The sequence below is a fragment of the Chiloscyllium plagiosum genome, unplaced genomic scaffold, assembly GCF_037043375.1.
Source record: "Chiloscyllium plagiosum isolate Xiang-an unplaced genomic scaffold, Cpla_swu_hap1 HiC_scaffold_40, whole genome shotgun sequence".
Lineage (NCBI taxonomy): Eukaryota > Metazoa > Chordata > Chondrichthyes > Orectolobiformes > Hemiscylliidae > Chiloscyllium > Chiloscyllium plagiosum.
The window spans coordinates 17913115-17930651 of NW_028270178.1; the positions used below are offsets into that span (position 1 = coordinate 17913115).

Sequence of the window (17537 nt, forward strand, 5' to 3'; positions counted from 1 at the left end):
CAATTAAGAATCACACAACACCAGGTTATAATCCAACATGTTTATTTGGAAGCAATAGCTTTCAGAGAGCTGCTCCTTCATCAGGTAGTTGTGGAGTACACAATTTTAGAGTATATATTTGTAAGACTCAGTATTTCTAGTAAAAGTTTAAAGTGTGATGCAAATGAAATTATATATTGAAAAAGAACTGGAGTGTTTGTTCAGAGTCGAACCTTTTGGAATGACCATGTTGGTTTCAGTTCTTTCACAACTAAATCTAATATTTTTTTTTAAAAGAAATTACATTCTCTAGTGAACTTTGACAATGGATGCGACGTCAGCTAAAATAATCCATTGAAGGTGTGATGTACCCTGTGTGAGGCTGCCTGTACCCCAATGTTCATTCTATTTCTAAACGAATGGATTTACAGAATCTAGCATGGATTCATGCAGTTTTTGAGTTCTATACAATTTTATTCTGCAAGTATCAATTCATCACATTTGGGTAGCTTTGGCTGAGATTATAAACAGGCAGGGAGAAGTCACCCTGTTGGGAGTGTTCCATAGGCCTCCGAATTATTCCTGGGTTGCAGAGGAAAGGATATCAAAGATTATTCTTGATAGGAGCGACAGTAACAGAGTCGTTGTTATTGGGGACTTTAACTTTCCCAGTGTGGACTGGGAATACTATATTTCAAGTAGCTTAGATGTGCCAGTTTCTGCTCAACGTGTGCAGGACTGCGTTCTGACACAGCATGTAGATAGGCCAACATGGGGTGATGCCATACTGGATTCGGTACTGTGGAAGGAAGCCAGCCAGTTGTTAGACTTGGAGGTAGGCCTGCACTTTGGCTGTAGTGACGATAATTCGGGTATATTTACAATAGAAATGGGTAAGGATAGATATATACGCCAGGGAAATAAGCACAACTGCGGAATGGCAATTATGATGTGAATAGGCAAGATTCAGGACGCATAGGATGGGAAATGAAACTACAGAGGATGGACCCACTTGGAATGTGGAGCTTATTCAAGGAACGGCTACTGTGGATCTTTGATAAGTATATATCTATCAGGCAGGAGGGCGTTGTCGAGAGAGGAAGCCATGGTTTACTGAAAAAGTTGAAGGTCTTCTCAAAAGGAAGAAGAACGCTTTTGTGAGGATGATGCGTGAAGGCTCAGTTAGTGGGCTTGAGAGTTATAAGTTAGCCAGAAAAAATCACAGAACCTGGAGGGGATAAGAGAATTTGTTGGCAGATATAATCAAGGAAACCCCTAAAGCCTTCTATAGGTATATCTGGAATAAAAGAAGGACTAAAGTAAAATGAGAGCCAATCAAATATAGAAGTGGAAAGTTGCGTATGGAATCTGAGGACAGAGTGAAAGCGCTTAATGAATTCTTTTTGTCAGTAGTCACTTTGGAAAATGGCAATGTTAGTGAGAATATGGAGATACAGATTACAAGAGTAAATGTGGTTGAGGCTGACAAAGAGGAGGTTTTCGCAATTTTGGAAGATCTCAAAATAGATAAGACCCGTGAGTAGGATGGAATTTATACTAGCATCCTCTGGGAAGCCAAGGAGGATATTGCAGAGCCTTTGGCTTTGAAATTTATGTCATCACTTTCGAGAGGAGAAATGCAAGAAAAATGTAACACAAGAAACTCTGTTCCCTTGTCGAAGAAGCGAAGTCGAGGTAACCATGGTAATTAGAGGCCAGCGAGCCTTATTTGGGTTGTGGGTAAGGTGTTGGAACAGGTTATACGAGTAGGATTTATGATCATCTGGAAAGGAATAATTTGATTAGGGACAGGAAACACGGGGGTTTTGTGAAGTGTAGGTCATGTCTCACTAACCTTATTGAGCGCATTGAAAAAGTGACAAAACAGATAGATGGAGGTAATGCGGTTGATGCGGGTACATGGACTTCAGTATGGCGTTTGATAATTTGCCATACAGTAGGCTATTGCAGAAAGAATGGAGTTCCGGGATTGGAGATGAGTTAACGGTTTCGATCAGAAATTGGCTAGCAGAAAGTGGACAGAGGGTGGTGGTTGATGGGAAATGTTCATGCCCCTGCACAGTTATCAGTGCTGTGCCACAAGGATATGTTTTATGGCCGCTGCTGTTTGTCAGTTTTATAAATGATCCGGATGTGGGCGTAGAAGGATGAGTTAGTAAATTTGCAGGTGACACTATGGTCCGCAGAGTTGCAGATATTGCCAAATGATGTTGTGGGTTGCAGAGGGACGTATATCTGGGCGGCATTGTGGCTCGGTGGTCAGGGACACTGGTTTGATTCCTGCCTCAGGTGACTTGCTGTGTGGTGTTTGCATATTCCCCACGTGTCTGTGTGGGTTTCCTCCAGGTGTCCGGTTTCCTCCCACAATCCAAAGATGTGCAGGTCACGTGAATTGGCTATGCTCAATTGCCCAGAGTGTTACGTATATTAGTCATGGAAAATATAGTGTAGAATAATTGATCTGAGTGGGTTACTCTTTGGAGATACGGTGTGGACTTGTTGGGCCGAAAGGCCTGTTTTCATACTGTAGGTAATCTAATCTAATCTAATCTAATCTAATCTAATCTAATCTAATCTAATCTAATCTAATCTAATCTAATCTAATCTAATCTAATCTAATCTAATCTAATCTAATCATATAAAATACAGAGCTGGGCAGAGAAGTGGAGTGGAGGGAAGGCCTTACGAGGAAAGACTGAGCGAACTCTGGCTGTTTTCCTTGGAGAGGAATAACGTAATCAGAGGGTTAACTGGATTGGACATTGAGAGCCTTTTTCCTTGGATGGTGAAGGCTAACACGAGGGGACATATCTTAAATTTGGGGGGTAATAGATTTAGGACAAATATCGGGAATAGTTACTTTACTCAGAGAATATGGATGTTGAACGGCCTGCCTGCAACAGTAGTAGACTTCCTGATGTTAAGGACATTGAAATGGGCATTGGACGTACGAACGGATAATAGTGGATAAATTTTGGTTAGATGGGCATTATTTTTATTTCATAAGACGGCACAACATCGAGGGCTGAAGGGTTTTGTACTGCACTATAACGTTCTATGTTCTAAAATTATATGTGCGTTTGTGGTGTTATAAATGTCTTTGAGAGAGTGTGTGCATGTGATTGTAAAGTGGTCTAAGTCTGTGAGATGGTGTGTGTGGGTGTGAGTCTGGTTATGCATGCGTGAGTGTATGAGAGATAGCTTGTGTATGCGGGTCAGCATGAGTGTTTTGGTCTGTCGGAGTGTGTGTGTGTGTGCGCGTGTGCACCTGTGCGTGTGTGAGATTAAGTGTGTAGTGCAGTGGGGTCACCTGCATTGTAACATGAAACCAAGGTCCCGGTTGAGGCCATCCCTATGGGTATTGAACTTAGCTATCAGCCTCTGCTCGGCCACTTTACATTGTTGCCTGCTCCGAAATCCGCCTGGGAGGGTAGCCACCCACAGCTCCAAGGTTAATATCTAGGATTGCTGAAGTTTTTTCCAACTGGGAGAGAACACTCCTGTCTGTTGATTGTTGTGCGGTGTCCATTCATCCACTGCCGTAGCCTCAGCTCAGCCTCAGGGTATCCTTGCTTGCAGTGTATGAAAGAGACAATGCCGGCCGAGTCACATGAGTACCTGCCTCATACATGGTGAGTGGTGTCCTCATGTGTAATGGTGGTACCCGTGTCGACACACTGATATGTCTTGCAGTGTCTGCCATGATAGGGTTGTGTCATGTTGTCCTGAAAGCTGGGCAGTTTGCTGCGAGCAATGACCCGTTTTAGGTTTGGTGTTTGTTTAAAGGAGAGAATTGGAGGCGTGGGGACGGTCTTGGCGAGGTGCTCATCCTCACTGATAATGTGTTGCAAACTGCATAATACATGGTGCAGTTTGTCCACTTTTGGGAATTACTGAATAACGAAGGGTACTCTGTCAGTTGCAGCTCATGTCCTGAAGATGTCATTATGTTTTCTTGCGATGGCATGTCGGAACTGGCTGTCGACGAGTTAGGCAAAGTACCCCGTTCTTATGATGGCGCCATGGAGTACTTCCAAGTGCCCGTCACGTTCCTCCTTATCTGAACAGATCCTGTGTATGCCTAGGTCTTATCCATAGGCGATAGCTGTTTCAATATGCTTTGGGTAGAAGGTGGACAAATGTTGCATCATGTGGTTTTCCGTGGGTTTGCATTAGAGTGAGATTCTGAGGTACCCATTCTTCACAGCGATGCATATGTACAGGAATGAGACAGATACCAAAGACTAGTCCATGGTGATATTGATGGTGAGATGAAATTCGTTGCTATCACGGTGCAGTTGTTTCAGTGACTCCTTGCCATGTGTGTATAGGATGAAGATATCGTCAATATACCTCATGTATAGTGTTGGTTGGAGGACCAGCGTAAAGAAGAAATCTTATTCGAAGCTGTGCATGAAAATGTTGGCATATTGGTGCGCAAATTTAATCTCCATTGCTGTTCTATGTGTCTGCATGAAGAACGGTTTCAAAGGTTAAAATGTTGTGGTTGGTGATAAAGCAGATGAGTTGTAGGGCGGTGGACGGAGATTGACAGTTTTTGGTGTTGAGTTCTGAGGCTCGTGCTGTGATGCCGTCATTGTGAGGGATGCTGGTGTTGAGTCCTGAAACGTCCATTGTAATTAGGAATGTTGTATCTTGACTGGTCCATGGTTGCTGAGTTTTTGGAAGAAATCTGTAGTGCTGCTGGATCCATTACGATGGGTTTCAAGATGCCTTCGACGGAGCCAGAGAGGTTCTCACACAGGGTCCAAATGCCTGACGCGATGGGATGTTCTGGTGCAATGGCTATGTGTATCTTCGGAAGGCAGAGGGCGTCACCTACCCGAGAATTGCATGGGATGAGGGCACACAGATAACTTGAACGGACTGGGTCCAAAGTACTGATCAATGTGTTTAGTTACAGGATTGCTCCTTGTTTAGTTGGCATGTACTTGCCTGTAGTGTTCCTGTTGTTCAGTTGTCAGTGACTTCCTAGTAGTAAGGTGTTCCATTCTGAATGAAACATTTATCCTCCTTCATCTGTTGGCTTGCTAACACTGTTGTGATTGATTTTGAGAGCATGGATGGTGTTACATTGTGATTGATGTGATGCCTTGCTCTACCTTATGGGTGAGGCTGATGAATCTGGCATTTATATATTTCCTGACGGTTTGAGTGTGCATATAAAATCCAGAGCAGCGGCCCTCTTTTGGTGTCAAAGTTGACCTTTCTTTGGTTGCCCTTCCGTGGTTCCCTGTCATGAATGTTCTGGTTCCTCCGTGGGCTCATTGGGTTTGCTGCTGGCATCTTGAGTGAATTCCTGTAGTCTCATTCGTCTGATGAATTCCTCCAGGTCTGCAGGAGACTTCCGTCCTTCAGAGATTGCTACGCACCCTCACCCCATGTACTGCTCGCATCGGGAACTTCTACTGTCTTTTGAAGATATACAAAGTCAGCATATCAGCACGTCCCATCGTATCAGGCAATGGGACCCTGTGTGAGAACCTCTCTGGCTATATCGAAGTCATCTTGAAACCCATTGTAAAGAGTACACCCAGCTTCTGTCTCGAAACTCCACAATTTTTATAGAAACTCAACACTCACGGACCAGTGGAACCGCAAACATTCCTTATCACAGTGGATGATTCAGCACTCTACACCAACATCCCCACAATGACAGCTTCGTGGCAGCAGCCTCAGTACTCAACACTTACAACTGTCAATCGCTGAGCACCATCCTACAACTCATCCACTTTATTCCCGACCACAACGTGTTCACCTTTGGCAGCTAGTTCTTCATCCAGACACATGAAACAGCCATGCAGACAAAACGTACACCAAATTATGCCAACATTTGCATGGACAGGTTCAAGCAAGACTTCTCTGCGCAGGACCAACAACCAATACTATACACCAGGTATATCGGCGACATTTTCTTCCTCTAGACACATGGTGAGGAGTCACTCAAAAAACGAGTTACATCCCACCATCAAACTCACTATGGACTACGCATTCATGTCAGCTTCATTCTTGGACACATGCACCTACATCAAGGATGGGCACCTCAGCACCTGACTCTAAAACAAACACACGGATAACCTCATGATGCAACACTTCTCCAGCTTCCATACGAAACATACTAAAACAGCCATCCCCTACGGACAAACACTACGCATACACAGGATCTGTTCAGATGAAGAGGAAGATGACGGGCACTTGGAAGTACTCATGGATGTCCTCATAAGAATACAGTATTATGATCAACTCATCAGCTGTCAATTCTGACGTGCCCCAGTGAGAAACCGTAATAACCTCCTCAGGAGACAGACACGAGCTGCAACTGACAGGGTACCCTTCATTGTCCAGTACTTTTCAGGAGTGGAGAAAACTACACCATGTCCTTCGCAGTCTGGAACGCATGATCAATGAGATGAGTACCTCGACAAGACCTTCACCACGCCTCCAGTTCTCGCCTTTAAACAAACACCAAACCTCAAGCAGGTCCTTGTTTGCTGCAAATTCTGTGATGACAGACACGGAAAGACATGTCAGAGTGTCAACATGAATACCACCCACCATCAAAGTGGCAGTTACTCATGTGACTCGGCCAACATTCTATCTCTCATATGCTGAAGGCAAGGATGCCCTGAGGCATAGTTCATCGGTGAGACCAATCAGAGGCCACAGCAATGGATGAATAGACACTACACAACAATCAACACCATTTGTGTTCTGTCCTAGTCGAAGAACTCTTCAGCAGTCCAGGAGTTTCGACAATCGGAACTTTTGGTAACCATTCTCCTAGGTGAACCTCGGAACAGGCAACAACGCAAAGTGGCCGAGCAGAGGCTAATAACCAAGTTCGGTACCCATGGGGATCTCTGCAATCGGGGACCTTGTGATCATGTTACAGTACACGTGACCCCACTGCACTACGCACACGCACAAACAAACACACACACATGCATACACACACATCACAAAGACCGATACATTCACGCAAACACTCTTGCATACATAAACACTCTCTTATAGTTTCACACATACAGACTTGCACTCATACCCACAGACGGACCCTCTCGTAGACTGATACCTCTTTACACTCACACACGCACAGTCATTCTCCACCTCCCCCCACCCCCACCACAACACACACACACACACATACACATGCACACCCACATGCAGAAACACATATACTAGTTTTTGGGATTCTGCAAATCCCTTTCTTTTAGAAATAGAATCAGTCTGAAAATTTGGCACAGACATTGCACACCTCTCACGTTCAATGCAATATCTACGTTGACATGACACCTACTGTTAAAGTTCATTTGAGAATGTAGGTTTGGAAAAATGTCCTGGTAATTACATATGAAAGTACTGAAACCAACATGGTAATTGAAAAAGATGACTAAACGCACAATTCAGGTCCTTTTTCAATATTTTTCAGCTGCATCACACTGCAACCATTTGCTATAAATTCTGTGTATTAAAATTTTGTACTCCAAAACCATCGAATAAAGGAGCAGCACCGTGATATCTAGTTATTCCAAGTAAACCTGTTGGAATATAACTTGGCGTTGGTTGATTTTTAACTTTGCATACCTCAATCCAACACCAGCACCTCCAAATCATGCATTTTACCCTGTATTCTGCATTGAAATTCGACCTTCCCAAGTATACGACTTCACACGTTTCCGGTTGGAAATCCATCTACCACTTAGCGGCCTACTTCTGCGATGTGTCATTGCAAACTACAACAGTCCTCCACATTATCCACAACTCCACTAACCTTCGTGTCATAGGAACACTTGCTAACTCACCTTTAAACGTCCTCATCCAGTTATTTATAAACATCACAAAGTACAGAGGTCCAAGAACCGATCCCTGCAGAACACTATTGGTCACTGTAATACAGACTGAATGCTTTCCACACACCACAATACTCTGTCTTCAATGGGCCAGCCAATTCTCTATCCAGACACACAAACTTTCCTGTATCCCATGCCTCCTTGTTTTCTGAATGATCATGCTTTGAGGAATCTTATCACTCGCCTTGATAAAATCCATGTATACCACATCCACTGCTATACCTTCATCAGCGTGTCTTGTTGCATCCTCAAATAATTCAGTAATATTTGTGAGACATGATCTTCCCCTCACAAAGCCATGCTAACTATCTCGAATCAAACTATGGTTTTCCAAGTTATCGAAAGTCATGTCTCTCACAATATTCTCCAATACTGTGCGCACCACTGATGTAAGACTGACTTGTCTGTCAGACCCAGGAGTATCCCTATTCACTTTTTTGCATTATTCACCCTCCAATCATCTGACTCTACTTTAGAGGACAGTAAGGCGCAAAGATTACGCCAAAGGTACAGCAATCGCTTCCGTTGATTCCTGTAGTAAGTTTGGTTTATCCCGACTGGCCCAGGAAGGATTTCTACCCTGATCTTTTTCAAAACGTTCAGCATACCCTCCTTCCTAACATCAACCTGTTGTAGCATATCATTCTATTTCATGCTGTACTCAGAAATATGAAGGTCGCTCTCATTCGTGAATTCGGAAGCAAAGTATTCATGAAGGGCATACCCAAATGCCTGCAATTCTCTCCACTATCCCTGATCAGCGCTAACCTCACTCTGGCCATCTTCTTGTTCCTCACATAAGTGTGCACTTCGTTGGGGTTTTCCTTAATCCTACCCTCTTAAGCTTTTACATGCCCTCTTCGTACTCTCCAAGTCCATTCTTCAGTTCCTTCCTGGATGCCGTCTGACCCTCTAAAGTCCTGGATGACCCTTGTTTCCTCTGTCTTAAATGAGTTTCCTTCTTCCTCTTGACTCAATGTTTCACTTCCCTTGTCACCAAAGGTTCTTCAAATCTATCAACCCTTCCTTACCTCAGTGGGACAAACCTGTCCAGGGCTATCAGCAAGTACTTCCTCAACAAGTTTCACGTTTCAGTGGAGAGAAAACTCCCAATAATGTGACTGCTCCTTCACTGTTTCTGACCTCCACCCATACTGACTCTGTAGACAATCGCTCCTCGACGTCGTCCTTTTCTGCAACTGGGAGACTATCCATTTCGAACAGAGCGGCGAGGAAAGAGGGCGGAGAGAATCGCGGGTTGCCCTATAGGTACATTTTTCCCACTTGAAAAAAGGGCCTCTGGAGTCGGGCCCCCGTTTTGAACAGAGCGACGAGGAGAGAGAACGGAGAGAAGCAAGGTCTGCTGGGAATATTTTAAGTGAGTGAGATCTAAACCTGCCACCGTACACCAAGGGGTCTCCTTCCCACCCATCTCCTCTAACCCTATTAAGAGCCTGTTTCCAGGTTTTCTCTTTTTTTTTTCTTTTCCTCTCTTCCATGTTTGGTCCTGTGTGGGCTTTCAGAGTTGCGGGGTATGGCTGTTAGGGCAGTTGCATGTTCCTCCTGCAGAATGAGCCAGGTGGGAGACACGACAAATGTCTCTGCCGACCACATCTGCGGGAAGTGCACCCACACTAGCTCCTCGAAAACCGAGTTAGGGAACTGGAGCTGCAGCTGGATGAACTGAAGATCATCCAGGAGGCTGAAGGGGAAATTGAGAGAATGTACAGGGAGATGGTCACTCCTCAGACACAGGATAAAGATAGCTGGGTTTTATTTGGGCGAGAAATGGGAACCGACAGACAGAGCAGGGATCCCCTGTGGCCGTTTACCTCAGCAATAAATATACCGTTTTGGATACTGCTGGTGGGGATGGCCTACCGGGGGAAAGCTACAGTCACTGTGACTCAGAATTGACAGGGGGCGGATAGAAATGTGGTAGGGGTCTCAATAGTTAGACGGATTGACAAGCGACTTTGTGGTCAGGAAAGGGGCACCCGGAGGATATGTTGCCTGCCCGGTTCCAGGGTTCAGGATGTCACCAATCGGGTTTACATGATTCTGAAGGGGGAGGGGGAGTAGCCGATAATCGTGATACGTCGTGGCATTAATGATATGGCCAGGAAATGGGTTGAGGAGGTGGAAAGTGACTCAAGAGAGCTAGGTTGGAAGCACAAGTAGAATTGTGTTCTCAGGTACGGTGCAACAAAAAAGTGAGTTGTGGAACGTAGATTGCATGCAGCTTAACACGCGCCTGCGATGGTGGTGCAGGACGGAGGGCTTCAGATACCGAGACCATTGAGATGCCTTCAGGGGAAGGTGGAATCTGTGCATGAAAGACGGGCTTCTCCTGAGCGAGCGGGGCACAAATGTCATTGGTGAGAGATCCTCGTATGGATCAGGAGAATTTAAACTAGTTTATCGGGGGATGGGAATCAGCGCTACACATCTGAGATGGGGGTAGTTGTTATGGGGCAGTGACAGGATTTAGTGACTCTATCGAGAGGGCTTTCCATGTGATGAAACAAAGGGATCGGTTAAAGTGCGTCAGTTTTATAGCAAGGAGTGTCAGAAATAAGAATGATGAACTTAAGGTATGGATCAGTACTTGTGACTACGATGCTGTGTCCATAACAGAGACGTGCGTTTGACAGAGGCAGAATGGTTGCTAAATGTTCCAGGGTTTAGACCGTTTAAAAGGATCAGGAAGGGTGGAAAAAGAGGAGGTGTGTAGTATTGCTAGTTAGAGAGTGCATCACAGATACAGAAACGAAGGTTGTCGAGGAAGGTTACTACTGAGTCCGAATAGCTGGAAGGTTGGAACAGCAAAGGAGCAGCCACCTCATTGGGGGGTTTCTACAGACTTCCTAAGGGCAGTCGGGAGTTTGAAGTACTTATAGGCCGGTAGATTTTGGAAAAAAGCAGATATCGCAGGGTTGTTGTTATGCGTGACTTCAACTTTCCCAATATTAAATGGAATTTCCTTAGTGCAGATGTTTTGGATGGAGCCGTTTTTGTCAGGAGTTTTCAGGAAGGTTTCCATACTCAGTATGTTGACGAGGGGAGCGGCCATTTTGGATTTGATGCTCGGCAAGGAGCCAGAACATGGTTCAGATCTCGCAGTGGAAGAATACATTGGTGTCAGTGACCATAACTGCCTCACATTTACCATAGCCAACGAGAAGGAAAGGAGCAGTTAACATTGGAAGATATTTAATTGGGGAAATGGATATTAAGACGCTATCAGACAGGAGTTGGCAAATACTGTTTGGGAGCAATTGTTCCACAGAAAGGGCACAACAGACATGTGCAAGCTTTTTAAGGAGCAGTTGTTGCGAGTGATGCATAATTTTGTTCTTCTGAGACAGGCAATAAGGGGTAAGATTAAGGAGACATGGATGATGAGAAGAGAGGCGCTTGTCGTGAAAAAGAAGCAGGCAGCTTCCGTAATTTGGAGAAAGCAAGGGTCGAGCACAGCTTTAGAGGATTACAGGCTTGCTAGAAACGAGCTCAGAAATGGACTGAGGAGATACAGGAAGGGGCATTAAAGAGAGTTGGCAGGAAGAGTTAGGAAAACTCCAAAGGCATGTTACTCAGACATGAGGAATAAGAGAATGATCAGGGAGAATGTAGGACCGGTCAGGGATAGCGTAGGGAAATTGTGTGTGGGGTCTCAGCAGATAGGGAAGCCCTAAATGAGATTTTTGTTTCGGTTTTCACTGGGGGAAGGGATTTTGTTGGCATGAGAACATTGAGAAGCTGGGAAACAGGCTTGAACAGATCAAGATTGATGAAGTTGATGTGCTGCACATTTTGGCAAACAATAAGAGTGATAAGTCCCCAGGGCCGGACCACATTTATTCTAGGTTGCTCTGGGAAGCAAGAAAAGAAGTTGTTAAGCCGCTGGCGATGATTTTTGCTTCCTCACTATCCACGGGAGTCATAGCAGTAGATTGGAGGGAGTTGAATGTTGCTTGTCTTTTCAAGAAGGGTAATAGGGAAATTCCTAGCAATTGCAGACCAGTCAGTCTTACGAGTGTGCTCATCAAGAGTTTTGAAAAAAATTCTGAGTGGCAGGGCTTTAGACATTTTGGAAAAGCATTGCCTGATTAAAGGCAGTCGGTATGGTTTTGTGAGGGGCAGGTCATGCCTCACAAATCTTATTGAATTCGATGGTCGAACAGTGGATGTGGTGGATATGGATTTCAACAAGGCATTTGATAGGGTTCCCCATGGTAGGCTAATTCATAAAGTCATGACGTATGGGATACCGGGCGATCTGGCTGTCTAGTTTCAGAATTGGTTGGCTGAGAGAAGGCAGAAAGTGGTTGTAAATGGAAAGTATTCTGCCTTGAGGACATTGGTGAGTGGTGTCCTGCAGACCTCTGTTCGTAGGCCTCTGCTCTTTGTAGATTTTATAAATGGCTTTCATGAGAAGGTTGAGGGGTGGGTAAGTAAATTAGCCGATGACACAAAGGTTGGAGGTACTAATGATAGTATCGCGGGCGGTTGCAGGCTGCAGCACAACATTTTAAGAATGCAGAGCTCGGCTGAGAAATGACAAATGGAGTTCAAGCTGGATAAATGTGAAATGATGCATTTTGGAAGGGAGAACTTGAGTGCTGAATCTCGGAGAAAAGGCAGGATTCTTGGCAGTGTGGAGGAACCGCAGGATATTGATGCTCATGTGAATAGATCGTCAAATTTGCCACCCAAGTGGATTGGGTTGTTAAGGAAGCACATTATTTTTTGGCGTTCACTAACAGGGGGTTGCGTTTAAGAGCTGCGAGGTTTTGTTGCAGCCCTACAAGCCCCTGGTGAGACAAAGCTTGGAATATTGTGCCCAGTTTTGGGCGCCCTATTATAGGAATGATACGGTTACTTGGAGAGGGTGCAAAGAAGGTTTACCAGGATACTGCCTGGACTGGAAGGTTTGTCGTACGAAGAGAAGCTAACGAGGCTCGAACTTTTCTCTCTGGAGAGAAGGAGGAAGAGAGCTGAACTGATCGAGGTGTACAAGGTAATCAGAGACATGGACAGAGTCAATAGCCAGAGACCTTTCTCCAGGGCAGGATTGACTGGGTATCATATTTATAAGGTGTAAGGAGGAAGGTCCAGAGGAATTGCCAGCGGTCGGCTCTTTACACAGAGATTCGTGAATGCATGGAATGCATTGCCATTGGCGGTCGTGGAAGCAGAGTCATTAGGGACATTTATGCAACTGCTCGATGTGCACATGAACGTCTTTTACCTCTCCTGCTATTCTTTTCAAAACATCTAAAGCCTACAGTATACAACAACTATTCCTACCCCTGTGGTATTCATGTCTCCAGAATGGCCACAGCATCATCGTTCCAATTACTAACCCATGGTCTGAGTTCGTCACCCTTATTCCTGATACTCCTTGTCATAAAATACACACACTTTAACCCATCACACTGACATCACCTTGGCCCTATCGATTCCCTTACTCTCTCCATAGACTCTCTTCAAGCTGTATCTGGCGTTTCCCTGTTTACTCCATCATCTGATCCGTAGCTCAGGTTCCCACTCTTTTGCAAATCTAGTTTAATCTTCCGAAAGATCTCTAACAAACCTTCCACTCAGGATATTGGTGCCCCCCTGGTCAGGTGCAAACTGTCCCTCTTGTGCAGGTCCCACTTTCCCCAGAAGCTATCCCAATACTCCACATATCTGAATCCCTCCGTCCGAAAACAAACCTGCAGCCACGTGATCATCTGTAGTCGCTCTCTATTCCGAGACTCAATGGCATGGAGCACAGGTCGGAAATCTGAATTGCTACTCTGCTTTTCTTGCTTTATATCTTCCAATGTAACTCATTATATTATCTTTCCGGTTCCTCAAACGTTTCACTACCTATGTCATTGGTACCAATGCATACCACGAATTCTGGCTACTCTTCCTCCCCCTTAAGAATCCTATCGCCTCGATCCGATACATCCCTGAACCTGGCACCTGGGAGGTAACACACCAGCTGGGAGTCTCGCTCTTAGCCATAGAATTACACGTCTGTTCCTCTCAAGATTGACACCATGTCACTACAAAACCTTTTGCCCTAAACATCGATTTTTCTACTTCTTAGGAATCTGCCTGACCTGGTGTGCTTTTCCAGCACCACTCTAATCCTGACTCTAATCTCCAGCATCTGCAGTACTCACTTTCGCCTCCCTCTCATTATTGCCCACCTACTGTCCCCGTTTCCCTTGTGAGCCACAAAGCCACGTTCAGAGCCCGAATCTTTGGCTTTCCACTGATAGGATCCCTCTGCACAGCCCCCACCCCCAACCTTCCAAGCAATAGTGAAAACCATATACTTAATATTGAGTGAAACGACAACAGATTCTGTCTTTCCAAGGATTCTCCTTACAACCTTCCTTAAAGAAGGGAACAACATTAGCCACCCTCCAGTCATCAGGCACCTTCCTTCCCCTGTAGAGATGATGCAAATATTTTCCGCAAGGGGTTCCGCAATTTCCTCCCTTACTACTTAAAACGTTTTGAAATGCATTGGATTAGATCCCGATTTTAGCTATCTATCTTTAAGTTATCTAATACCTTCTGAACTTTCCTCTTCTGCAATGTGAACTGTTCGTACAAAATCAATATTTAGTTCTCTGCATTCTCTGGACTCCATTTCTTTCTCCACAATAAAATCAGTTGTGAAATCTTTATTTACTATATCTCCCATCTTCTGGGGTCGAACACAAAGATGATATTTAAGAGTCCATACACTATGTCTAGTTAGTCTCTTGTTTTTTTATATATTTGTAGACTCTCTTTGAATTATCCTAAAAATTGTCTGCCAATATTATTTCATATGGCCTCTTTGCCAATTTCATTTCTGTCTTAAGATTGTCTCTACACTTTTTATATTGATGAAGAGATTCAATTGAACTAAGTTTTCTATATCTAAAATAAGGTCATTTTTTTTCCTTAACAAAAACCTCAATACCTTCATTCATCCATTGTTCCTTATTCTGACTGACCTTCCCCTTCATTTTAGCAGGAAAATAATGCCTCTGAACTCTCGTCATCACACTCTTGAATGCCTTCCACTTGGCCGATGTCCTTTGACATGGAAAAGTCGATCCAACCAACTTATGAACGTTCTTAAATTTAAAACTTGCCGAAGTCCAATTAAAAACGTTAACGTTCATGTAAAGCTACCCTTTCCCATAACTATTTCGAAACTAATAGAATTATGATCGCCCGACCCAAAGTGATTGTTTGGTTTATTTCAGACAAGTCATCCAAAACTAGTATGGGCCAGTCTCTCTTCAACCGTGAACGTAATGGCCTTTTGTCAGTGATAGTTCATAAATAATGCGATTAATCGCCATGTTTGTCTCGCAAATCTCACTGCATCTGAGGCACTGTTTTCATATGAAAGGGAATATATAATCAAGAAAAATGCGTAAGTCAGCCAATATGTAATAAAACATTCCGGCTCAATATACTAAAAGTTGAGGAATATTTATTTTTCTCTCCCCATTAATCATCTTTATTCAAACGTGGTAAGAGAATGTTGGCATCAAAACAAGCATTCTTTAATCATCTTGCCTCATGTTTAATCTCTTTGCAATGAATGCGCAGGGCGATTTCAGAATATCCAAAAGCTCTTCTCTGAATTTTCTCTGAGTCACCGCATAGATGCACGTGTTTGAACAGGAACTCAAATACCTCAGCATGGCTCCTGTTTCGACAATGATGTAGATTGGATTTCCAAAGTCTCCTCGGTAATAATTGGGATTTGTGATTCTGGTCATTACAAGATTTATGACAGTTGTCAGCCACAAGAGAATGAAACTCCCTGAGATAGCGAAGAGGAAAACAATGGATTTCACTCTGTTCTTCATCTCGGGATCATAATGATTGTCAGTTGTGTGAGCCCGAAGTGCTCTGCGGGCTTTGCTAGTCACTAGCACATGTCTGACTGTCAATGCATTAAAGAAAGCAATTAAAATGAAAGGAAGCCAAACTAAACAGATGCTGAAAAACCAGATGTACACTACTCCTGCAACGGAGGAAAAGAATTCCACACTTGACTGGCAGTTCCATTTCACATTGTTCACAATGTATTCATGTTCATATGCAAAGAAAATGGGGAATTCCTTGATCCACATGAGGACACAGATCACACTTATAATTGTGACTGGAATTCGCACAGTACAATACATTGTCTTAAACTTTGGACAACAGATGATGACAAAGCGATCAAAAGTGAATGCGACTGTGAACCATACTGATAAATTCAAAATAACACAACCCAGGTAAAAAATAAACTTACAAATATGGGTATGAGACAAAAGCGATAATGGAAAGTGATACGTAAGAATGCTGTAAACCAGTACATTAATGATTATGACCAGTAGGTCTGCTATTGCCATCGCAAGCATGTAGACAGTGATACATTTCGAGAGGCCACACTTTCCTCGCACAAGAATAACAATCGTCATCGTGTTCGCTGCAAGCAAAACACAGGAGAGTTCATCATTACTTCAATAATTGAAAATTGCTTCCTTTCTAAATTATCTGAATCAATTTATTAGATGTTCATCATATACTTCTCAATCTTGTTTTCTTTGATGCTGGACCCCATTCAATCCAATCTTTCTTTTCTGATAAATCTGCTCAGTACTGTTGCAAATGCAAGCATAACCATCACATCAACCAGTCCGCCCTCAATCCTAATAGTTTGGATTCCAATTTAAAAAGTTACCAAACGTACTGACCATTGTTCCTTTTTGTGATGTGAAAATTCTGACAGAGAACGTCCTTTCATCACATTAATATTCTATGCATATTAACGCAGCTTTCAAGGTCATTCGACTGAAAAAACATTTTTAAAAAATAGCACAACTCTTCATATTGATGGAATGCAATCGCCAGGATTTTATGTCTTTGTCATCATTGGCAAACCATAATACAGACAAAAGTAACATTTGCATGCAGGCTTTTTTTTGTGAGAACACATCAGTTTTGATATCTGAAAGTCGAATGCACATGGAATATGAGAGACATTATAATGCTTGAAGAGTTTAAGAAAAATCAGTCAAACCAAGCCAAATTCTACTGTTTATTAATTTGAAAATATCTTGCCCTGTCTACTGTAGGCCAAAACGCAGTTCCATGAAGTTAGTTTTAAAATGTGAGCTACAACAACAACAGCAAAAATCAATTGAAAGTGATGTTTGAGTGCTCTGAGATGTTTGGGTGAATATTTGCAAACTTTTGATGCATTTTGATCTATAAATAAAAAATTATGTTCATAAACATTCAACCAATGAACGTCCTTCCATCTATTTGTTTTCTCCCTACCTGTTGTCTTATGACTATTCAATTGGTAAAAATTCAACTTTGATAGATAGAGCATATTGACAACTCTTCATGTTGACAGAATGTTGTGAACTGGGCCTTATGCCTCTCTCATCATTGGCAAAGATATATTGCAGACATTGTAATATTTGTATGCAGATAATTATATTTCTGCACAAATAAATCAGGCTTAACATCTGAAACCTGAATGTGTATGGAGTGTCATTGACCTTAGGAGCAGCTTTGAAGGAAAATCAATCAACCTCAGCCAATGTCTTCTCAACGTACTGACTCACCAATTTACCCAGCTTATAGAATTGAAGGTGTTTT

General features: G+C 43.3%; 1 protein-coding gene across 1 annotated transcript; it reads right to left on the reverse strand.

The window, feature by feature from the left end:
* Positions 1–15439: 15439 nt before the first annotated feature.
* Positions 15440–16348, reverse strand: LOC122544123 (putative G protein-coupled receptor 139). Its single transcript, XM_043683161.1, has one exon. The coding sequence runs from the start codon at positions 16346–16348 to the stop codon at positions 15440–15442; it is 909 nt and encodes a 302-aa protein (XP_043539096.1).
* Between the last annotated feature and the right edge of the window lie 1189 nt (positions 16349–17537).